General features: G+C 33.2%; 2 protein-coding genes across 4 annotated transcripts in view; one reads left to right on the top strand and one right to left on the bottom strand.

Annotated features, from left to right (window-relative positions):
* Positions 1-1,365: 1,365 nt before the first annotated feature.
* Positions 1,366-17,069, bottom strand: LOC145292990 (uncharacterized). The gene is made up of 3 exons (XM_080139239.1): positions 16,868-17,069; positions 13,670-14,157; positions 1,366-2,192 (listed from the first exon to the last, which is right to left on the bottom strand). Exons 2-3 carry the CDS (start codon positions 14,147-14,149, stop codon positions 2,112-2,114), a joined length of 561 nt encoding a protein of 186 aa, XP_079995365.1. The 5' UTR covers positions 14,150-14,157; positions 16,868-17,069; the 3' UTR covers positions 1,366-2,111.
* LOC145292989 (N-acetyl-D-glucosamine kinase-like) overlaps positions 14,383-25,681 on the top strand; it is a 133,598-nt gene continuing 122,299 nt past the window's right edge. For 2 of the 3 annotated variants that reach the window (XM_080139238.1, XM_080139235.1), the window contains exon 1: positions 14,383-14,643. The gene's annotated coding sequence lies outside the window, so the exon portion shown is untranslated. Of the gene's footprint in view, positions 14,644-15,040; positions 15,136-25,681 lie in introns of those variants that run through there. The other variant, XM_080139237.1, reaches the window with a different exon arrangement.

A 25,681-nucleotide genomic window follows, 5' to 3' on the forward strand; every position in this document is an offset into this window, starting at 1 on the left:
CAGGACAAGAATTCATCTAGTCTGGTGGATTATCCAGCTTCGTGTTGTTACTTGAAGTAAAATCACTTTGTGAAGATGAACCATTCCTTGTGGCTTATCCATACTGAGGAAATCTTATTTGGGCCACAAATACGATGTTATTTTTAATATTTAGTCAGAGTTTATTTGTAGGGGAAAGTATCCTCATGACAGGTTGACCTAACAAACCTCTGGATAGAGAGATGTTAGACAATCAAGGATAATGTCTAGTAGGCATTCAAGTCCTTAGAATAAGAAGTGCGACCAGTAAAAATACCATCCAACCGACAAAACTCAAGCCATATCAGATCGAGGATAACTTCTGAGCCCATTTTAAAGCTAGCAAGCAAACAGTAGACTGACAATGGGCCATGTGATTGGCTGTTATAAAAGCATGCTAAGAAGTGAGATAAGGCTGCAATTTATCTGGATGGGGGAAAGGTTACATAGAGATTTAGCACCACTTCCATTGTCTTACTAGGAAAGTTTTATAGATATGATTTAAATTTATAAATTTAAAACAAAGCCCTCCCCACCCCCACACACACTGAATGCAGTCAAACAAACTAGTCACTCGTCCTCCCTCCTCCAAACAAATAACTTGGGATAGGAGTTCCTTGGTTTATGACAAAATTTCAATCATGTCATTCTGTTGAATCCTAAGGATTAACGAGCCTACAAAATTGTGGACAGAAACTGCAAATGTGATACTTCTATAATTATATGTTCAAAGTCTTCATTAAAAAGTTAGTTCCAATAAAGATTTAATAGTATTACTTAAAAAAAATGTAGATATAAGCATTAATTTTTATCATGGTTACTAATATTGTCATGATCTGGTAGGATAGCAACACACACAACACCAAAACAAGATATGAACTGATTAAAGTACTAATTACTAGCAAGAAGACCCAGTGTTGCTTGGGGTTAAATAAAAACAGTTATTTTTAACTATGATCATAACGTTATTATTTTTTTATCTTTGGAGGGGGGGGCACACAGAGAGATTTGGAGACCACTTTCATTGCTTTGCTCAGATAATTTTATAAATATATAGGAATAAAATATATTTGAAGTTTTAAAAGAGTTTTGTTCTTATAGCCCCCTTTAGAGATTAAAGCCACATCCATTGTTTTTCCAGAGAAAAAATTTACATAGGACTACACTTTTAATTTTTATATAAATTCTGTAACCTTTTTTTATTATAGGAAACGTACATTGACATTTATATATATATAAGATTAAATCATTTTATGTAAGTAAATGATTTCATTGTGTTTGATTGGACTCCTTGGGTTATGAAACAATTCAAGCAAATTATCAAAGAAAAACTAAACTGTGAAACCATTTTGTTGTCATTTTGTCTTGTTAGTCACAAAATTTCTTCATTGTTTATTATTAAATCGAATAAAACCAATTTCATTCAACTTGAATTCATGCAAAGTGTCCCATGTAAAACGGGCGTAAAGTTCATATCAAGAATAAATATAGAAAGGTTAAGAGTCAAAGTTTTGCTTTTTTTTTTATTTAATAATAATAAAAAAAAAAAGGTCCAAGAGTTAAAGCAATAAGTTTTCTGATATTGTCATTTGCTACAAGGACACGTTAAACAGGCAAATCATTTCATGTAAAGGGGATGGGGTGGGTGGGATAATCAAACAAAATATAAATAAAAAATAAAAGAATGTGATTTTTGTTAGGAAATTGCAAAGTTTTAAAAACAAAATGAATCTTTAATCGCAATCGAGATTGCTTAGAAGGACAAGATTCAACATGCTGAAGATTTCTGTATAACAGAAGTCCACTTCTTTTTTCTCGTCGTCTGCTGTTCATAAAACCGTCCATAATGCCACAAATAAAAAACAGTTAAATCGTATGTGAAGCTTAAATATATACATAAAAAAAACCCAGATGTGACAGGATTTATTATATCTCTTAAAGATTGAGACGTCTTTGTTTTTTTAATTTCTTTTCTTTAAAAAAAAAAAAAAAAATTAAAAGGAGCTGTTGATTCTGCTTCTGTTGTCCTGATCTTAATCCTTTTTCAAGAAATCTGAAGATGCAAACAACTTTGCCAAAAAGTTTATCTTATTTTAGGTTCCGACTGATACTGGCAAGGAATAAAGCGAGACATCGTGATTTAGGATGTTGTGGAATTGCAGAGATTCTTTTGTCTGAAAATAAAAAAAGAAAAAGTTTAATATGTTCATTTGTTGCAGCAGAGACAACTAAAGGGAAGAAAAAGAGACAAGTTTCAAAATTTGATAAAAATCATACACACACACACACACACACACTAGTAGGAAGACCCAGCATTGCTCAGGATTGCTAACTTGCCATCTGTAAAATCAAAATGCTGTAAATACTAGCAGACATCTTATGTCTTTGCAATAATCATCTTTCTTTCATGTTAGCTCCTTACAGCAGATGGTTTCACATCTTATCTGAAATAATTTCCATAAAAAAAAAAACTGGGTGGGATAAAAGTATAAGTAAAGTGGTATTACTTCAACTAAGTTCAGGTAAGTTTATAGTCTTTAACCGCTCTTCAAAGCACACCTGACGTTTCCCAGACATTAGTGAGTATCCATGTGCATTATGGTTCCAATCCTAGATCCTAGATATCTTTATTAACATTTCTGCTCATAGTTTATTGGTCCCCGACAAAAGGAGGGTGGACCTGTAAATTCACCCTTTTCCGTTTGTCTGTTCGCACTATTCTCAATAATTTTTTGAAATGGAATTTTTTTAAAATTTTACACAAATATTCAACATGATATGAATAAAAAAGTAACAGAACGAATTTTCTGAGAAATTTCCGGTTACCTTCCTAGGGGTACCTTTCAGGTTAAAATGGCTAAAATTTATGCTTTTGTGCTTATTAAAAAAAAAAAAATGATGACTTGGATTTTTATAAAACTTTCTGAAAAGTTGTAACTGATTTCTATATAATTTTGTTTGACTATATTTCGCGATAACTTTTGAATGTGCCCCAAAGGCTCTTTTAGGGCTAATAAAAACACTCCATTTTTGGGACTATTTTACTATACTTGTTCATAATTTTCTGTGTATGTCTATTTAGCAGTTTTGCATGGTGCTGAACTCAAATTTTAATATGTTGAGGCCTTGGGGATTTTTGAGGCTAAATGGGGAGGGGGGCAAATGATGGACTTAGTCATTTATTTTTATGCCTCGTTCACTGTGCACTCACAGGGTACCATGCATGCTCAACTTTTTTCTATTTGATATTTAAAAAGAATGTTGTGTTTAACCATGTAAATGTCTGTTAAAATGGATTCTCTTAAGGATAAAAATAATATTAATATTTAGACCCAAACAAAACATCAGTGACAAATCACCTTGGAGTTAGTGTTATTTATTTAAAGTACAGTTGAGTTTTATTCAGTCAGAAAAAAAAAAACAAAAAAAAACTTTCAAGTGATTTTAATATTTCAGCTTTTGCAGCAGTTCAATCTCACATTTCTAGTAATTGCCATCATCAGGAACAGATATGCAAGTATAACATCTTCAATCAACCATACATTTGCATACTATTAAATGCACTCTCTCTTTATTCACAGACTCCTATTAGAGTTTTAACTTATTTTACTGATAACATGAAAATAACAGAAACAAGTGAAGCATGCATGGTCCCCTGTGAGGGCACAGTGAAACGAGGCATTAAAAAAATAACTAAGTTCAGCATTTGCACCCCCTCCCCCCATTTAGCCACCCAAAGAAAATAATAATTATTTAAAACTAATTCATATATCTGACATTCAGTATATAACACAGCTTCACTGTTTGTCATGAATAAACTATCCCCAAACAAGACTACGTACACTGAGTAGCAAAAGTATTTGGTACATTGATTTTTTTTGTATTTCTCCAAAAAATATCAAATTAATTTGACTGAAATTTACACTCAATCTTTGAACAGATAAAAATAAAATGGAAATAAAGATATACTTAGTTGCCAAATATTTATTCACAAAAAATCAGATTACCTATCTGCAAAAGTATTTAACACTGTCAAATTTCATTCTTAAGCAATCATTACATCTTGTTAGAATATTTCAACCAATCATAGAGCTCCCTGGGGTTTCAGCTCCTTACAAGTCAATTGAGAACAGCTCTCAGGCACTGAGCAGATTACCTCTTTCATTACAGTTTGAGTCATCAGCAAAAATTACCATCTTGGACATGATTGTATCAGGGAGGTCATTTACAAAGATCAGGAATAATAAATGTCCAAGTATTAATCCTTGAGGTACACCCACATTAATGTGATGTTTGAACTTACGGCCATCGAGAACAATCTGGATCTTTATTTTAGTTAAGAAGGTTTTGATTATATTGAAACAGTTGTCCAGTAGTGCCATAAGAATTAATTTTCCTGAGAAGCCCCTCATACCACTTGCCAATGACTTTGGATATATCAAGCACTATCACCCTAGTTTCACCTGTCCAGTGTATGGTATATACATTAGGATATCTGCAGTGTCAGCTAATTTCCAGTGACTTAGACTCTTAAAACAATGAATTCACCCATGATAGTAAAAGCACTAAATAGAAAGAAAGGAAATATTTTTTTAAACCTGCTATAAATAAAATTTATAAGCAGAAAGAAAAAATTGCATAGGAAAAAAAAATTTAAATCAATTAAAAAACTGAAAAAAAAAAAAAAAAAAAGAGGGACATATTTATGCACTGAAAATGCTGATTTTGATGTATAGCTTCAATCTGAGCTTCAATCTATGCTCCCCCCCCCTTGCCAAACTTTCACAAGAAACACTCGTCTAGCTGAAAACACTATCAATAATTCCCCCCACTCTTTATCTGTGCCTAAACCTAAACATAGATTCCATGATCAAAACTTCTTTCTTAGAACTGCACGCCTGTGGAATTGTCTTCCATTTTCCTGCTTTCCAGCCGCCTATAATATGGATGTCTTCAAGTCCAACATGAACAAGTTTCTGATGGGCCGTTCCACTTAAGTTAACAAATTTACCAAACTTCCATTACTATCGATTACTATATTGTCCTTTTGACTACTGTACACTCTCTTTAACCCTTATCCTTGAGTGGCCTATCGGCCTTGATAAGTGGGGACACCTATGTAAAAAAAAAAAAAAAAAAAAAAATATAATTACTTGTGTTCCTATTTCCTTTCTGTACTTTTTACACAGATTACATTATGTAGATTTGTTACTGTGTTAAAATAATTAAATTTTAAAGAAAAGGGCCACTTGTAAGATTTAATCCAAACATTTTTGCATATATATTTTTTCAGGCTTGTGAAGGAATATTAAAAAGAAAAAAAAAATCAAGTTTACTCTTTGTAAATATTTTTTTAGGTATGGACTTGAAAAGATATTTGCCAAAACTTAACTCTTGGCCGAAAGTTATGACTAAATTTGTTTTTTTTTAACAATATTGCAAGAAATATTAACATATTTTATGCTGATGAGACCAGTAGATCGCCCAAAACAATGTGCCCAAGTTGCCTGAATAAAGAATCAGCAGGAGCAAGTAATTGTACATTTAGTCATGCCTAAATTTAGTTGTACATAAAAGGTTTTACTATATATGAACTTATAAAAATTATATTTTTTTTTTACATAAGAGGTTTAATTATTTATGCATGACTAAATGTATGATCAGCTCTTGCGGATTCATTATTCAGGCAACTTGTAAAAAGTAAATAGAAACAAGAAATTATATACATCGAAATCAACATTTTCTATACAAAAATGTTGATATTGTAACTTGAAAAATTTATAATTTTGGGAAGGGAAATGGTTTTCCCCACATTAAAAACATTTGTGTCTAACTGTCCTTGTGGTGAGACAAGTAAATGACTTATTTTTTTAAGTAATTCCTGTTTTTTCTTTTCTTTTTAAAACAATATTGAATAAAGTTCACGTTTACTAAAACGTGACTGTTGTTAATCAAAAAGAAAAAAAAAAAAGCAGGAATTTTTAAAGTTTTCTTTTTATTTATTTATTTATTATCATTTATTATCGACTATTGCTTGTTCTTGTATTTTTTGGGGAATGGGGTAATAAATTGTTATAATTGTCATTTACTATTTAAAAATTTAAACTAGTATAAGTTTGTCTGATATTTTTTTTTTATATAAAACAAATTAAACTCTCGATTTCATATAATTTTGAGAGCTAACTATTGTGATTAAATCACACACAAAAATGTCTTATAAAACTTTAAAAGGGATTAGCTAACAGCTAGTTGTCTAAGGCAACCCTACTGAGAAATGTTGATGGAGCTGTCCAGGAATTTTTCATAGGCCAGAGTGTTTTTGACATCAGAATTGCAGAAAACTACTGTAAATTACTAAATATGATTCAAATTTTATTTTACGCAGATTTGTTATTGTATTTATAAAATTCTTTTTTTTTTTCAGACTTTATAAAATTAAAAGTTTATTTTGGAAATTTTGTCAAACATTTAATTAAAAAAAAAGAATAGTTATTTACTTGTCTCTCCACGAAGGCAGAGTTAGACACAAGGTCAGTTCTAAATATGGGGAAAATCCTGTTTTCCCAAAAGTGGCAAACTTTATTGGTAAAAAAAATAATTGCCTCAGTCTTTAAGGATTTCAAAATTTTGTTTGCTTGTGTTATTCCATCAGTTATTGACACAGCTGAGCTGAAGCTCCACTGCACCCAGGCTGCCCACTTCCTACAGAAGTTCAGTCTACTAGACGATTGAAGTTGGGACTAGGGTAGTCTGATGTTGGTGGCTAGTCAGTTATCTTTTCCAGCCAGATGTCCAGATGTTTCTTGAAAGTGTCGGGGGACGCTCTCTTTATATTTCTTATTGCGTCTGGAATGCAGTTGAATGTTCTTGTGCCACTGTAGGTGAAGCTGTGGTGGATGAGGGACTTGATCCTGTGTAGTCCCAGGTGTAGTTTTTATCTAGCACAGCATCCCTCACTGCTGGTGGGTTATTTCTACTATTGTTTTGTTTGTGAGCTTTCCTTCCAAGATTTTTCATATATAGATGATAATATATTGTTCTTTCTGACGTTGTATTGAATACAGTTGCAGGTCCTTCAGCCTCTCCACATATTTAGCTGGTGAATGTTCTTTGGGGTGCTTCTATTTAGCAAATTTCTGTTACTTTTTGTGCAGACCATAGCTGACCACATTTTTGTGCAGACCATATTCCAGCTTTGGGAGGACAAGAGATTTCCATTGAGTGAGCATGCACGCTTGTGATTTATTGTTACCCACACCAGTATCCAGATCCTTGAGATGGTCTTTATTACCGTATTGGAGTAGTTCAAATTTGTCTCTGTTTAGAGCCATTATATTGTTGTCATTAGCCCATTTAATAATTTTGTTGAGGTCTTGTAAAAGCCTTGAGTCATTTGGTGTGGAGATCTTTTTCATGATTCGTGTCATCCGCGAAAGATGTTGCTATGGCGTGTTCCAGTTCTCTATCTATGTCAGTAACCATTATAAGAAACAATAGAAGACCTAATACTGAGCCTTGTGGTATGCCACTGATGACCTTACTTGCCTCTGATAAGCTCCCTTGAATGGTTACTTTTTGTGTCCTGTCCTAGAGGAAGCTGTGTATCCATGTCTCAAGTTTTCCACAAATTCCGAGCAAGTGAATTTTATGCAGGAGTATACTGATGTCTACTTTGTCAAAAGCTTTTGTGAAATCTATATAGATTATGTCTACGTTATCTCCATCTTGAATGTAGGATGCTCTCATAGCAAAATAGTAGCTGTGAGAAGCAGGAGCGGCCCTGTTGAAATCCAGGTTGTCCTTTGTTGACGGCTCCTTTGTTTTCCAGAAAGTCTACCATCTTATGTCACACTGTTCTTTCAACAATCTTTATTAGATGTGATGCCAACACTACTAGTCCATAATTTTTTGCTATTTCTCTACTACCACCTTCATGAATTGGCATAATCATACCATACTTAAGAGCTTGAGGTACATATTCTTCTTGTAGAGATTTATTCCAGAGCAGTTGTAGTGGGAAGGATAGCTGGTGTTTGCAATTTTTCAGAAGTTGCACATGAAAGCCATCAGGTCCCACTGCTGAGTTAGGTGAGATTTTGTCAATGGCTGAGATTATGTCAGTCTTTGTAACCTCTACCCTTGAGAGTTGATCTGTGGTTTCTAATACAGTATTGAAGAATTATATAGGATTGTTGACTCGTTTCTTCCTTTGGTGGACTGAAGATGCTTTTATATTATTACTTGAGCATCTTTGCCATCTTGCTTGGGTCACATTCTAGTTTCTCAGTAGTTGTCCTTAAGTGGTCCTATGGTTGGGGTGTTGTTATGTTTCCGCTTGGCATATGCATAGAATTTGCTATTTGTTTTGATGTTGGATATGGCTTTTAACTTCTCTTTTAATCTTTCATCTTTATGCGATTTGATAAGTTTAACTTCTATTGAATCAAGTTCCTTTTCCAGTTTGTGCTTATTGTTGATAAAAATGGCTTTTTTAGTTTGACTTTAGTTTTTGCCCTCTTTTACATTAAGATTCTTCTGTCTCTGGTGATTGCTCTTATTTTCTTTTTTTGGCAGACCTGGCTGGTATATATCTTCTGTAGATCTCAGCGCATTTATTCTGGAAGGCCTTGAGTTTTTTTTTTTTTTTTTACATAGGCGTCACCACTTATCAAGGCCGATAGGCCACTCAAGGATAAGGGTTAAAGAGTGTGGAGTAGTCAAAAGGACAATATGAGTATTCCATCTAAGCTTTTCTCGTTAAAGAGAGTCACCGGTCAGTGTCTCCAGTTTCTGATTTTACTATGTCCTAGTGCTGTAGAAATTGAACATGCTTAACAAATTTCCCTGGGTGTGTTCAAGGTCTTTTAGGTTCCTCTGAAGTGCTGGTATACTTGGGGTTATGACCTTTATAAAGTAATGATCTGACATCACTGCTTTACTAACTTCATATAAGTGGACCAGCTTGAGAACAGCAGATCTAGTGTGTTGTTTTCTCTTGTGGGAACTGTTATGAACTGCTTTAGGTATGCTGTGTCTGCAATGTTCAGCAATTCCTCTGCTTGCCACTTCTCAGAATTTGTTCCTCTTGATATTTTCACATAAGGCCAAACTATCATGGGAAAGTTGGAAGTCCTCTGCAATTATGATTTCAGTGGTACTCGGCAGATTATGTAATAGCAACCATATTTTTGTTGTGATGTCCATAAAGGCTTCTTCTGTACTGTATATAAATACTTATGTTTCTATTTATTTTGTTTAACCTTTTACAACGATTTTCTACTTTTACATTATGTAAATTTGTTATCGCGATAAAAAATTAAAATTATAAAGAAAAAAAAAACCCAAAAAGGTCAAAAGATTTAGAATGAACATTTCTTTGTATTTTATTTACTTTTTAAATAATTCTCTTTTAAGAGAGAATTATTTTTTAAAAAGTGAATTTTAATTTTTGGAAATATTAATGATATGACGATTCCAATATTCCCCCCCCCCCCCCGATTCCGATAAAATTACTGATTCTGATTCTTTTAGAACGTCTAAATGTTTAGCTGTAAAGTTGTTTGGGGGGGGGGGGGTTATCGTAAAAATCAAAGTAATATGTGCATATAAGCACAAATTTTTCTGATTCCGATACCCCCCAAAATACAGATTTTTACAATTCCCAATTCCAATTTATCATCCCAACATTAGTAAATATCTTTTTAGTTAATGACCTAAAATATTTTGCGCTGACGGACCCAACAAATTGCCAGAGTCGAAGTTGCTTGAACAGCAAATCATCATCATCAGTTAATCGTACATTAATTGTGACTTATTTGGTTATACATAAATAGTAAAATGGAATTAATTCCTATTTTAAATTTTCCCTGTTCTTTCTCTTGCACTCTAGCAATGGAGGTGCAAGCTATAACATGGATGTGATTTTTCTTTTATAGTTTATTGATTTAATCTGAATCAAAAGTGTATTTCTTTCTTGTTGGTCCTTGGTATGACTTTAAAAGACATCCTATGGTGAGGCTCCATTTGAGGGTTGTGGGGAATGTGGAGTTGCTCCTTAGTTACCATTGCTCCCAGGTCCATTTTGACCCAGAGTGATAATACCTGTTAGGGCATCTGATGCTACTTGATCAGGCTGTCTGAAAATACTGGCTTCCTGACCAAAAATGCACCAAACATTACAAGTGACTAGAGACCTCCTGTGAATTTAGACTCCCTTGACACTTCTCCCTTTGGAGGAAGTCAGTTCAATCAGCCTAGGGTGAATGCCATACAACGAGAACAACAATTTGTTTCTGGTGGAGTTGATAATAGTTTTGCTTTAGCAAATTGGATATAAATGGATATATGCAAATATATACATGCACACGTATAGGTTTAGCGTGTATTCTTGTATTTAGTGAAGAGTGCACATTTTTTGCATGTTGTAATGTTACACTTGTCTTTTTCCTTTACTCAAAATTACGGACAGATTATTTTATTATTTATTAAGTCGATAAACGGTATAATCATGTTGACTCACCGGTTCCTGTTAGATCATTGAAGTTAAACGATGTTGAGCCTAAATACTAAAATAGGTGACCACTTAGTAATACCAGGTGCTGTATGTGCTCAGAGCCTGAAGAGGGATGGGCGCCGACAGGCTATTTTTGTCCAAGTCATGCTGCATGAAATAATGCAGTGCACCCATGATTCCATAGTGTTAAAGCACAATTAAGTTGGACAAAAGAGCACCTTATGTGCCCACTCCTACTATATTTTTATTGAATATTTTTGCATTTGAAAATTATTGAAGAAAGATGTTTTATGTTTCTGAAGTTTTGAGATCAGGATTGATTATTCAGATTGCTGTTCGCATCTGGACTGTTATTTTCACAACGCTTTGGTCGATGTAACCTCCAACTTTCTCCAGGTGTATCTTGTTGAACTCGGGAATCGGCATGGAATTTTATTATTTAGTCCATGGGGGTAGCTCTCATTCTGTCAACCATGATTATATTTTGAATGTTGCCCACATTGAAGATTGAATTTTCAACCTACACAGCTGAATTTTATTAAGTACTTTATCCACTATACCACGGATCCTTGTGAACAATTCCAGTATGAATTTTAGGAGTCTTAAAGCTCTTTTTTTTAGATGTACAATCTTACTACTTATAGATATATATATATATATATCTCAATCACTATATTAGGGATGGGACGATTTCAATATTTTTCCAATTCCAAACTAAATTCCTGATTCTGATTCATTATAAATCTCTAAATATTTAACCATATTGTTATTTTTTGCCCAATTACCATAAAAACACATCTTAAATGTGCAGATATTTTCCTAAATATAAAAATACACTTGTAGGGGATGATCTATATATTTCAGTTTTACTAGAAACTTAAAATCAATAAATATTTATTATTTTATAATTACTGCCAGCAGTGGAAGATTTTATTCTAAACAAAATCAAATAAAAAAGACAATTTAAAGAATCATTTTGGCACAAATTTTTCCGATTCTGATACCCACAAAAGTTCCGATTTTTTTCAATTCCTGATTCCAATTAATCATTCCAACACACACACACACACACACACACACACACACACACACACACACACACACACAAGGTAAATGTTCAAAATAAAAAGTGATTTTGAGATTATATTGTCTTTTATTGTCTTGAGAAAACATTTTTTAAGTGATGAGTGAAAAAAAAAAAACTCAGGAGACCTCTAGAGCACTAGTGCAAACACTAAAATTAAGGAGGACCCCAGAAAACTACTAAAACCAAGTTTCTAACCATATTTTAGATTTGTAGAAGCATAGTCTTTATCTATGAAATTCAAACAGGGAAATAAAATCTCATAGTTTAAAGGGAAATAATTCATAGGTTAAATGAAAACTTCCATTTTTAAATGCAGCTGATGTTGGTTATACCAATAATTAAAAATAAATTAAATGTAAATTAAATTAAAAATAAATCAACGAATTTAATATATTTCTAAATAGAATACTAATAAGAATTCTATTACTAATTGCCATTAAAAAAATTAGAGTTCATTAAAACAGATTTTCATTAATGTAATATGTAAATGAGATAACCTTTTGAGTGTTGACTTTTTAAAATAAATAGTATATATAGAAATCATGCAGGAATGAAAGTATATGAGTCTGTTTTCAGTATTAAAATCTATTTGTGAAACTGTGCTTTTTGTATATGTCAACAAAATTGTGAACAAACAGACAGGAATATGACTTTATTATAATAGATATACATACAATTCATAATGATTGGTTAATTTATTTTTGGAATTAATCTGGTCCATACAAATATATATTCACACAAAGAATTCGTAATGATCGGTTTATTAGTTTAGAAGTGAATCTGGACCATACAAATATATAAACAACCATTCATACAAAAATATTCATAATGATCAGTTAATTAGTTTTGAAGAGAATATGGACCATACAAATATATAAACATATACACATACAAAAATTCATAATGATTGGTTATTTAGTTTAGGTATGGATCAAACACTGGCTGGTAATAACTAATTAGTATTGTGATCTGCACCATTGGCGATAACTAACTTATCCATCTTAAACAATTGTTGATTGGGCATTTTGGAATATTCCATTTTCATTCTAAGGGAATTTAGCATTATAATGGTCGAAGCAAACACGGTTATTAATACATATATAAAAATTATATTGTTGACATTGTGTATGTTTTGCAGTAGCTTTCAATATCTGACTTAAGACAGGGCAGCCATGAAATAGGGAAGGAGATGAAGATGAATTCTTTGAAACTAGAAGTTGCAAACCAGATTGATGGTTTCATCGGCCAAGCAAGCAAAATAGTGATATATATTTGATAAGTAGTAAAATTATACATCTAAATAAAAAAGTTTTATGGCTCTTAAAATTCATACTAGAATTGTTCACAAGGACTCATGGCGTAGTGGATAATGTACTTGGTAAAATCCAGTTTTAAGTTATACTCTTCTAGAGGTTGAACTGGCTACACCGAACAAACTGGCTGCCGATAACTTAGCATTGTGATTGTTGTGATCTGCACTGACCAAACACTGGTCGGGAATTACTAATTTATTAGTAGTGTGATCTGCACAACCAAAAACTTACAATTGTAAATTACTCAGGACTTCTACCTAGTCATGGCTGACAAAATGAGAGCATGCTACCCCTGTGGATTAAATAAAGAGTTCAGTTTGAAATTCTGTGCAGATTCCAGAGTTCAGAGTTTACACTGACCGAAAGGTTGGGAAAATAACACTTAAGATCAGAACAGTAATCTGAAGAATTCAAATGTTACAAAGAAATTTTATTATATAAATCGGCAAAAGTTATAGCCCATTGATTTAACATGAATGCTATGTTAATGATTGAATATGGTTAAATTTGTGCTCATTTTTGCATTAAATACTAATCCCTATTAATATTTAACTGTGCATCGAATAGATACCATAATACTTAGTTTCCTACACTTCATCATAACTAAGGTCTATAAAAAAAATTCAGCCAGATTGATTCAGTAGATTCCAAGAAAAAGTGGAACAGACAGACATCCAAGAGAAATATAACCAGAGTCAAGATAGGTTATATTCAAAAAAAGGGAAGGGAGGAACAAACCTCGACATTTTTCTCATTTGATTCCTGGTCCGTGACAGTTACTTCTTGCACAACTTGCAACTGCGGCAAAGGATGTTCTATCTCTGGTAGTTGTTGCAACTGTTTCAATTGATGCTGTTGAAGTTGTAGGTCTATTTTCATTACTTTTTGCAGTGTTGTGTGTGGAATCTGTAACTCTGCTGATCGCTTGCGAAATGATTTTTGCGGTGATCGTAGGATAGACTCTCGGACAGCAGCAATATGCATCATTCGTGTTGCAGGACGTCCGCACCGCGGTGCATCAAGGACGCTGCCTGTCTCAAACACTTTCTTCTCCCATTCACGCAAGATCCGGGCAGTTGGGGCTTGCTTATTAAAGCGTGCCTGAAACATTCTTTGAACTTCTGGAATCTTCTTCTTGTCTCGGACACGATCATGCATCCAAACTGCAGCAATAAGCCGTTCTTCTATCGTATACGGACTCTGATCACACATTTTCATTGGATTGCCTGAAAAAAAATATATAAATAATATTAGTATCTCCAAAAAAAAAAATAAATAATAATAATTTTCATTATATTTAAAAACTTTTAATGTGGACATATAAATCTTCATAAAACAAATATTGATACAAAATAACAACCAGTTTTATTTGCAAAAGCAAATAAAACTGATTGTTTTATATCAATATTTGGGGAGGGGATCCTTTACTGATTCTGTTCTGGCTTTGTGTCATACTTTCACCTGGCAATGCCTGTAGGGACGGGTCCTGCTAGTGATAAATAAAAATTTATCATATAGAAGCAATAATTATAAGATCAAGCCGACCTAAATATTGGACAAAATCACAACACCTCGAAAAAGAGAGAGAAAACAAAATAGGAAAATTACACGGATAATTATTCATATGAAACTTATTTCAACAAAAAAATTACTATCTTCGTAATAGTCGTCTATCGCCTTACCGTAGCCACTTTATTCTGCGACGTCAGCAGGTAAGATGACTTTAGTGGAACGCCCTTCTATTTACGTAGGCCACGCGCTCAAGTAGGTTAATATGCGTGATTGCCGTATAAAAAATAAAAAAAAAACTACAAACATTATTGATGCTTATGAATTTTTTATACCGCGCTATTTTCAAATAGTTTTTCAGGTTAAATTCAAGTTTCATATCTTTTTTTAAATAATTGTTAGGTGGAAACACAAAATAGTTACAAAACACCCTCCCCATGTTAAGAATGGCTTTCAAAATAACGTTATTATTTCAGCACGGTACCAAAAATGCGCAAGTACCAACATTTTTAATATGAATGAGGATTTTAAAAAATGCTAAATTCAATAAAATCTCAGGAAAAAAAATGCTAAACTAAGAAATTAGTTACAATTGTATTACGCAACTGTATTACACAAAAAAATGTAATACTCTATTTACATTATTAAATAGGTCGGAAAAAAGACATTATTGGTTTGCATTAAGTAACTGTACGGTAAGACTAATTATTGGTATAAAATTGTAATTTTTGTCCTGAAATAAAATTCTAATTTCATTTTTTAAATTTATATTGATTTTTACTTGTATTCAAAATGTTTATTAAAAGAGGCCATCTTTCTTTTTAATTCTCGATTAGTTATGTCTGAGATTTAACAGTTTAGTGTTTGCTTTTAAGTTCGTTCAATTCCGTTAAAACTTGTTTTAGTGTAAAAAGAATGTTTAAATGTTTTTTTTAATGAAAGTTTTATTTTTATGTGCCACAAGAATTTTAAAACAGTAAAAATTATTTTTTTGTGTGTGCAAAATAAAAAACAACAAAAAAGAAAAACAGATGGCCACCCACCAGCAATTAAAACACAGAATTAACATTTGATTATCAAAACTTGAAAAAGTAAATTAGAATTTTATTTTAGGATGAAAAAAAAAAATAAAAAAATTCACATCTGAGGCAGAGCCACTTATGTAGAATACGGAACGTGCTGAAATAATAATGTTATTATTTAGAAACCCATTCTCAACATGGAGAGGGCGTTTTGTAACTAGTCTGTACTTTCACCTAACAATTTAATAAACAAAAGATGCCATAAAAATTGAATTTAACTTGAAAAGTCCTATCTAAAAAAACATACATACAGTAACTCTGTACTCTGCATAAATACTAAGATCTATAATTAATTTTATCAAAACTCTCGTGAAAAACTAAAACAATATTTCAATGGTTCGTATATGTATTGTAGTTTAACTTAGATTATACGAAATTGGAGCTTTTCTTTTTTTGCAAGGATTCTTTTTAATAGCAACAAAAATAAAACTTTTAAGAAAGAATTTTTTTTTTTTTTTACTTTTTTGTGTTAATATTAAAAATTAACAGTTACATTATTTTAATTAAAAACAAAAAAAAAAGTCCCGATCAACCCAATTAAAATAGAATCGATTCTTGAACGAACACAATCCAAAACAACAAATATTACAATGTCAATATTCATATTTGTGATAATTTTCCGTGTCTGCATGTTTCTCGTTTCTACGTAACTTACATATTTTAAAAAATTATTTATTATTAATTGATTATTTATTGGAATAATAAAAAGAATGAAATAACCTAATGTATTAAAACGATAAAAAAAAAAAAAAAAATGGGGATTTCGACAAAATTTGAACCTATTTTTTTTATGCTAATCCAAATTTTAAATTTTCAGCAAAAAGTCGATCTTAGTTCAGTTCAAATTCTGTAGGAGTACCAAAACTTCTATAAAATATTTTAATTACGAAATTAAATCTAACAGAATACATTTGCGTTTCATCGTAAACAACTCAGCCATTTTAATCTTTTGTTAATAGTTAAAAAAGGAAACTCGAAGAAAAAAAATTATAAAAATTCTCGACAACAACTAATTAAGTATAATTAATGTTTTAATGTGTTTTTTGTTTTGTGAGTGAAAAAAAAAACCTTCATTAAAAATAGTTCGAATTTATTTCCTTTGTTGTTTTTTGTTTGTTTTCTCATAAAATCTTATAAATAAGATATAGGAAAACATCTAGAAAGATTTGCACATGCATTAATTAAAGATGTAAATAAATAATCGTAATATGCATTCATTCGCCAATTCATATGCTGTCAAAAAGAAGATTAAGCCATGTTTTATTGACGTTTCAATCGTTTCTTGAATAAGTTAACAAAAGGAAAAGTGTTCGCGTTACGTCAATCAATAATACAAAATACTCACGAAAGATGGAAGCGTTTTCAAAAATGGAGAAAGGGAATTCTCCAGGAATTTCCAGATCGTTTATTTTCCTTTTCTCCAGGATGTTATTTTTTTAACAGGGCAGACAACAGTGAAGCGTAACAACACATCCAATAATAAAACAAAAACAAAACACGTGTGAATAGAAAATTGACAACTCCGGGTTATTTGCCCTTGGATTGCTGCAACTCACTAGTTCCGGTATTACGTGAATGCCCAACTTTAAAAAATTTTTTTGCAAGGGGCTCACAACCTATCAAAGTCCGAAGGTTACTTGAAGATAAGGCTTAGTGCGTGTATAGTGATGGAAATTGGGTAAAAATTGACTATTTAAGGAGTCTCAGCAAGAATCTATTTACTTGAAAGCGATGTCGTAGTAGCAGAAAGCAGGCTAGCTGAACAGAGCTTCACAGTTCTAGAAAAGAAGCTTTGTTCATAGAACTTGCATTTAAATTTAGGCACAGAGTGAGGGAAAGACAGGCTCCGACAAACACCTACCATGAAATATCAATAGAGCAGAGCCAAGATTGCAACGTGTCTTCTATGAGAAAGAGGTTGCAGAAAAGGAAAAGGGCATTTTGAAGTCGATTTTGAACCCTGTCAAGGTGTAATATAATAATAGTGTACCAAAAAGAGGTCTGTTGTGTATTGCGTACTATACATTATACAGCGATATGTACGTGTGACGAAGGGTTCATCCTTATGTGTATACGTGCCACTAAATGTTTATGGTGGTTCTTCAATATCTGAACCTAAGTTATGTTGTTGCTGTCTATTTATGTTCCAATACTATGATCGTCTAAATGTTTGTGTGTGTGTGTGTGTGTGTGTGTGTGTGTGTGTGTGTGTGTGTGTGATACATGTATTTTGGATATACCTTACTTTCAGGCGTCGTTGATTTTGGTCCACCTGGAATTCACCTCGTTCTGGGAGAGGAGACTGGAACCTGTTTAAACGAATATTCATTCACTTCCAAGAATGCTAATTGGTTTTATATAGTTTTTATTCACTTTCCAGGTGTCGATTGCAGAAGAATGGAAAGTGAATATCTTTGCTTGAGTAGTTAATTCTAGGTCAGCTCCCTCCCCCGTGAAGGGAGGGGACAACCTGTTAAACTGTCCACTCTGCTCAACGTCCAAATTCCAACTCCAATGATCTCCAGCTAATCGGATCCATATAACTCACATGTAGATCTTGTCAGCTGATCAGATGCTTCTGGTAAACGTGTCTATGATTTAGCTTTGTCATATTTTGACAGGTTTTTATCAACATTTTCATATTCATCCCTTGTTTATCTCTCCAGTTACATAGATAGATCGAGATGGATAGATACAGAAATAGATAGATAACTAGATCGAGAGGTATATCAATAATACATACATAGATAAATAGATAGATCGACAGACAGATAAATAACTAATAAATACTTTCTTGTGTTAGACCTACTATGTAACAAAGGCAGGATAAGGTGCTTCGAGCAGCTCCTCCTCTGATGTGACAATAGTACTTTATTTTAGGATGTACCTGGCTCTTATACAAGTAGAGGATTCTGTTGGTAATGAGATACTTAATGGAGTGGTAGAATGACACAACAATTTTTCCAGCAACCCTGGCAACTGATTTGATGTAAGTCTTCCACTTCAAGAGAGAAGGTCAGTACAAGAAACTTGTCAAAGCAGGGTGCTACTTTGAGACTAAAACCATCCATATCAACTGGAGCCAGGTGGGGATCAGTGCGTTGGTGGTGAAAAGATAGAAGTTTGGTTTTGGATGCGTTAAAATTAACCAATCACCTTTTGTCCCACTGCACCACATTCTCAAGGTCAGAGTAAAGAGACTTGGAGAGATCTTAGTCATTGGTAGCCTTTGAAGTATTATCATAGATTGTAGTGTCGTTTGCATATATATTGACGAATGAACTTAGAATGTAGTTTGGGAGATCATTGATGAACATTAGAGAGTTAGGCCTAGGATTGATTTCTGAGGTACACATGCACGGATACTTTGAGCTTCTGACTTCTGCCCATCAACCACTACTTGTATAAGCCTATTGGAGAAAAAGTATTCAATGGTTGAGAAGACATTTCCAGATATTCCATTGCAGGAGATCTTGTGAAGTAAACTCCTATGCCAGACCCTATCGAATACTTTTGATATATCAAGAGCTATTGCTCTAGAGAGGAACACCCCATCAAAAGATCCACTAATCCTGTGTGAGATTACAGTCAGCACATCAGCTGTAGATCTCATAGGACAGAAGCCATATTACTGAGCAGGTTATTTTTGTTGAAGTGGTTGACAATTTATTACGGATTCAAACAGCTTACTCATGTCACACAGAAGACTAATTGGTCTGTACTGAGATGAAGAAGATCGATTTCCAGAGGTTTTAAATGCTGGGCAAACTAATGAGGTTTTCCAAGGTGTTGGGAAGCATTTCTCCTTTAGGCACCACTTGAACAGCTTTGTAAGAATGGATGTCAGCTTCAGTTGTAGCTTTTTGAGTACTATGACTGGAATATTGTCAGGATTACTTTGCTGGTGTCTAGGTTCTTGATGATTGTGGCAACATCACAAGCAGATATGTGGATGTCACTTAAATTGTTTTCAATCTTGTGGGGAAATTCAGGCGGTAAGTGGCCCTGATTGCATAGGATTGAGTTTGATGCAAAGTTCTTGGCAAAGAGTTTGGCTTTGTCAAATGCTGACAAAATTACCTCAGGCCCATTGATGATGGTTGGGATTGAGGATGTGCATCTGTTCAGAACCATGTTCATTATTCACTAAAACTCATGGAATCCAAGCCTTTGTTTTTCTACTTATTAGAGTTATTTGGTAGGGAAATGCATGCATGCACGCACGCACACACACACACACACACACACACACACACACACACACACACACACACACACACACACACTTTTATAGATATATAGATTATTATTATCTTTATTATTAATATTGTTGTTATTATTATCATCATTAATAATAATAATAATAATAATAATAATAATAAACTAGAAAAATACATAATGCAAAACGCTGAAATGATAATTATGGCAGCAAGAGACACTAAAAAAATCAACAAAACAGAAAAAAGAGAGACAAAAAATAACACAGGAAAATGGGGAGAGAAACAAATGACAAAAAATGTGAATAGTGAAAACACTTGGACATGGATGCGAAAAGGACATGTAATCTGAGAGACTGAATCCCTAATAAAGGCAGCACAAGATAACTTGATAAGAACCAACCACATCTAAGCTAAGATTGACAATAATGCAAGAAAACAGCAAATGCAGACTGTGGACAAAGAGAGGAAACAATAAACCATATAGTAAGCGAATGTAGCAAACTAGCCCAAAAGGAATGCAAGAACAGGCACGACCAAGTGGGAAGGGCAGTACACTGGGAATTGTGTAAACAACTGCATCTTGAATGCACGGACAAATGGTACAAGCATAAGCTGGCAACAGTAATTGAAAACGAGAATCACAAAATCCTATGAGACATGGACATACAAACAGATAAACGCAATAACATGTCATAATAAAGAAAGAAAAATCCTGCCAAATTGTAGACTTTGCTGTTCCAGCTGACTGCAGGATAAATATCAAAGAAAAGCAAATACACAGAGCTAGCCAGAGAGCTGAAAGGGATATGGATAGTGAAAAAAATCAAGATAGTGCCCATAATAGTAGGAGCACTAGGAACAATTCCAAAAAACTTTGAAAAAAGAATGGGAGAAATTGGAATCCGAGGAATAGCTGGAAAGATACAATGAATAGCAATAATGGAAACAGCTGAAATAATTTTACTTTGAATAATAGCGTTAAGTTCATGGGCATCTTTGTATTGACCTGCAAGAATAGCTCATTCACTCAGTCAAATGGAATTCTTATAATTTGAATATCTGCAAAAACCTTTTAAACTAACTATTCTTTTGATGAAATAAAATTACAGAAATTATAGAAGTTAAAAGTCAAAGAATTTTGCCCTTAACTCTGACCAGCTGGCACTTTTTCGTACCAAATTCCCCACAAGTGATGCAAAAGTTTTTGTGCGGATCGAACAGTCTGCAACTGGACATGCATATTTTGAGTTAAGTTTAATGTCTTCACATGGAACAAAAAAGTAGAGTATTTGAGGCAAGCATTTATTTCATCTGCTGGTGTTGATTGAAGAATAACAGGTAACATTTGTCTGAAATCTCCTGCAAGCAATATTACTGCATTCCAAAATGGTCTGGCCCTGTCGGTGGGGCATTAGAATACGCTGACTGCCTCCCTGCAGAGGGTAAAAGTCCCTCAACGGGGGTCCTGGATATGACCTTAAACTATATCCAGTGGTGAGGCCCCAGCTTGTGGGCTTTGGGGAGTGTGGAGCCACCCTTTAATTACCATTGCTCCCAGGTCCACTCTGACCCGGAGTGGTAGTACCTGTTAGGGTTCCAACTATGGGTTGAATAGAAACCGACGTGGAAACAACAAATATATTCTATTAAAAAAAATTTTCTTCAAAATCTTTGGATTCGGCATTAAATAACCCGAAAAGGGTTGATATGCCGTAAAACAAAAACAACGAACCAACCAAGCAAATGGTCTGACATTGCCACGCAAATCTTGCAAGGATCGATCAAGAGCCTCAAGTGATTTTTTGCGTACCATTGTGCATTCATCCTAAACAATAAGTTTGCATTTCTGCAATATTTTTCCCCATATTGGATGTTTTGGAGATGTCGAACATGAGATTTTTGAAAAATTGAATGTTTTAAAGTAGAATAAATAATTCTTCTACTTGGCAGCAAGGTCGCAGGTATTCCTCATGCAGCAAGGGCTAAGGCTATGTCATTTTGTTACCAAATGTCTGCCAAAATCAATTTAAGTAGAAAGGTTTTACCAGTTACTTCTGGTGCTGTTCAAGGTAGCAGTAATTTCCAAATAACTTCTATTCTCACAGTCAGTAAATTAGGTGACTAAAATAGGATTTATCCATGTTTTGACAATGCCTTATTCACTGTAATTAATTTAGGAGACTAAAATAGGATGAGGGATTAGAGATGGACAGATAGAGAGGAAGATATATAGATAGAAAAGAGACAGTGAGAGGAAAATAGAGAAGGAGATAGAGAGATAAAGGGATTGATAGATAAACACAGAGAGGGGGAGAGTTAGAAACAGAGAGGGATGAGACAGAGGAAAGGAGAGAGATAGAGGGAGTTAGAGAGAGAAAGGGGCCCAAAGAGAGATGGAGAGGGTGATATAGAGAGAAAGATAGATTGAGAGAGGGAAAGGGAGAGATGGATAGAGAGAGATATTAAGAGAGGAAGAGAGAGGGGGAGAGAAACAGAAGGTGAACTACACTTCACCGTTTGTTTCCTCGTTCAGTAGAGAAGAAATCTTTCGAGACTGAGGCAATTTTAATGTTTTGTTATTATCCAGAGTACCCCTTTTTTTGGAGAGGGGGGCTAGATTTTCCTCACATTAGAAACCGACCGGGTTATCTGTACTTTCACTTAACAAATTAATAAAAGAAAAATATATTGTAAAACTTGAATTTAACATGAAAATATTATTTTAAAAAATAGCACCATAACATAAGTGCATGTACCACTTTAGGTACTCCTTGGGCGTTGAGTTCCATGGCGACCAGCATAATTATTTAATGGTCGCTCCCTTAGCCCCCCCAGTCAAGGCTAATGCATGCGCACATAACATTTTTTTATTTACTGACGTTGGCTTAGTAACTAAACGATTTATTGATAATTTCGTAACCCTTAAACGCATGCCGGAAGATTTAAATTGGTTCATTATTGTTGTAATGAAAAATAAAAGTTTCATTCAACACAAAACCAACAACACATATTAATGATAAATGATTTATTATTCTATTCATTGAAATTTACTAATTTTTAAATAAAAAAGTAAAAAAAAAAGTTAATAAAAAAAATAGTTGCTTATGTGCGTATAAAAAACTTGTTTTTTTTTTTTTAGATTAGGTCCACCTTATAATCACCCCCCACCCTCCTCATCTTAAAAACAGCTTCCGGAATAAACACCACTTTTGGAGGGGGGGGGGGCTATTTGCAAAATTTAACTGATATTTGTTGTCAGCATACCCACCCAAAAATACTATTAAAAAACAAAAGGAGGGGTTCAGTGCCCGTGGCAGAGAAGTAGATTCATTTATCAATAAAAGTTGCGGAGAAGTAAATTTATTTATCAATAAAAGTCGTCATTTAAAAAAGAAAATTGTGGAGGTGGACCTAAATGTAAATATTTACCCAAAATATTGTCCCAAAGTTTATTACAAAAACGTTTTGTTTTCGCACTATTCAACAATTTGTTCATCCGTGCATGTAAATTAAAACATATTTGTAAAAGTGAGAAGTTATCAATAAATGATTTAGTTTTTAAAAAAATTTATTTATTTATTTATTTTTTTACATTAGGTCCACCTCCACAAATGTTAAGAACGGCTTTCAGAATAAACACCCTCAACCTCTCCATGGTAACAACGGATTTTAGAATAAATACCATTGGGGGGTATTTAAAAAAAAAGTCGATAAAAGTTGTCATTTAAAAAGAAATTTTAAATCAAATGTTTGTAAAAGTGAGAAATTATTAATAAATGTTTAGTAACATTTTTCGGTGCTAATGCAGAGAGTGATCCACGCTATTTTTAAAATCGTATTTCCACGTTTAATTAAAGTTTTATGATATGTTTTTTTTTATTCAATTGCAAGGTTAAAGTACAGAATAGGTACAAAACACCCTCCCCTCCCCATGTTAAGAATGACTTTTTAAATAATAACGTTATTATTTCAGCATGGATCACTCTCTGCATGAGTACCCATTTTTCTTTTAATATTCATAAAAAGTAAAACTTTTTTCAAAATAAATAAATAAATAAATAAATGTTTGTAAATGTGACAAATAATCGTTTAGTTACGGCAACGTCAGTAAATAAAATATGTTACGTGCGGGGTGGGGTGGGGGACTAAGGAAGCGACTATTATTTTTTTTTGCTGGTCGCCATGGAACTCAACGCCCAAGGAGTACCAAAATGTAATTTTTTTTTGTCAAATAAATAAATTTCAAGCAATTTTTGCACTAAATAATAGATAGCAACTTCGTTAATTTTACGACTCGCCCCAGCATATTATAAACACCCTAACTTCCCCATGTTAAAACAGCTTTCGGAATGAACACCCTCAACCTCCCCATATTAAGAACGGCTTTCGAGGTTTATGGAAGGGCGTTTTTTTTTAATATGAGGAGGTTAGGGTGTTTATAATACGTTGAGGTAAGTCGTAAAAATGAAACAGTTTAGAAAAAGTTAAAACAAACTTTTTTATGTAAACAATTGTTACATGATAAGGGCTGTCCCCTTTTCATGTAAGTATAAAAATAGAGAGATTTAGTTAAAATGAAAATAAAATGAGAGAAAACAAGAATCGAACCCTGGAGATAAGTTTTAAAGAACAATAGGTTTAAATGGAATGTCCAGTAAATTGTTAATACTGATGAAATAAATAATAAATAAACTATTCATTATTAGAAAGAATGTGGATAATAAAATATGGGTTAAATGAATTAGATATGTAGGTTGAATTCCTTTGTGAAAACAACAAAGGAAAAAATGGGAAATCAGAATGTTCGGAAACGTGCAGGTCACGCATGTTGATGGCACGTGAATTGTGGTCACGTTGGCCGGACATGCATGGATTTCTCAATATAGGAAGTGAGAGTTAGTTAGTTAGTTAGTTAGTTAGTTAGTAAGAAGTCAGAAGAAGGGAGGCAGAGAGTCAGAGTCAGACGATAGTCTGGGTCCAGACATGGTTTCAATCGTCTAGAAGCGAGACGGTCACTTTTTAAACATTAGAACGTGAACCTTTGAATTCCTGAATGCAAAGCCACCAACCGGTCAGTGGAAGAATAAATGCTCATCATGTTTTTATAACTGCCGTCTCCTGTGTCCATCATTACATGAAAAAGGTATTGTCTATTTATGTGTAAAAACCATTTGAAATTCATCATCTAAAAAATATATGTGTTAGAAAGTATATGTGTCTATTTATGTTATATAAACACTCCCGTTCATACGAACTGTCAAAGCATAAATGCCAACCTGTCAATCTATTGGCATAAATGCCAACCTATCGGTCTGTCTATATAGATATGAAAACACCTTCTCAAAATGTATTTATATGCAATCTCTCTCATTTATAAACTCTCACTCTCTCTTTATATACACCTGTTAATGTCTTACAATATGAACACTTACAACATGAACTCTCCTAAGACTCTCATCTCTCTTAAGACTCATATCCTTTATAACATGAACAACAAAAGAACATTCATCATCTTAAGTATAATAAGCAAATTGTTAATATATAACACAATGCCGTGAAAAGAAACTAAACAATTAAAACGTAATGTTTCATGAGTGAAAAGCCTTAACATAAATAAAGGAATTTAAAATTAAAAAATTGGTAAGTACATAAATGAATTTAAATTTTTGAAATATGGGATTATTTTATTTTTTGTGTGTGTGCTAATGCAGAGAGTGATCCGCACTATTTTTTTAAAATCGTATTTCCACGTTTAATTAAAGTTTTATAATATGTTTTTATTCAATTGTAAGGTTAAAGTACAGAATAGGTACAAAACACCCTCCCTTCCCCATGTTAAGAATGGCTTTTTAAATAATAACGTTATTATTTCAGCACGGATCACTCTCTGCATGAGTAAGTTTTTGTTTTTTTTACTTATCTGGTAATTCGAGAGTAGT

Source organism: Euprymna scolopes, chromosome 14, assembly GCF_053919585.1.
Source record: "Euprymna scolopes isolate OS-2025 chromosome 14, ASM5391958v1, whole genome shotgun sequence".
Classification (NCBI taxonomy): Eukaryota; Metazoa; Mollusca; class Cephalopoda; order Sepiida; family Sepiolidae; genus Euprymna; species Euprymna scolopes.

Bases quoted from the DNA above. Each gene is read 5' to 3' on its own strand.
- LOC145292990 (XM_080139239.1), bottom strand. From the start codon at position 14,149: ATGAAAATGTGTGATCAGAGTCCGTATACGATAGAAGAACGGCTTATT. The intron at 2,193-13,669 runs GTTTGTTCCTCC...TTTTATTTTCAG, and splicing joins CAAATGAGAAAAATGTCGAG to ACAAAAGAATCTCTGCAATT.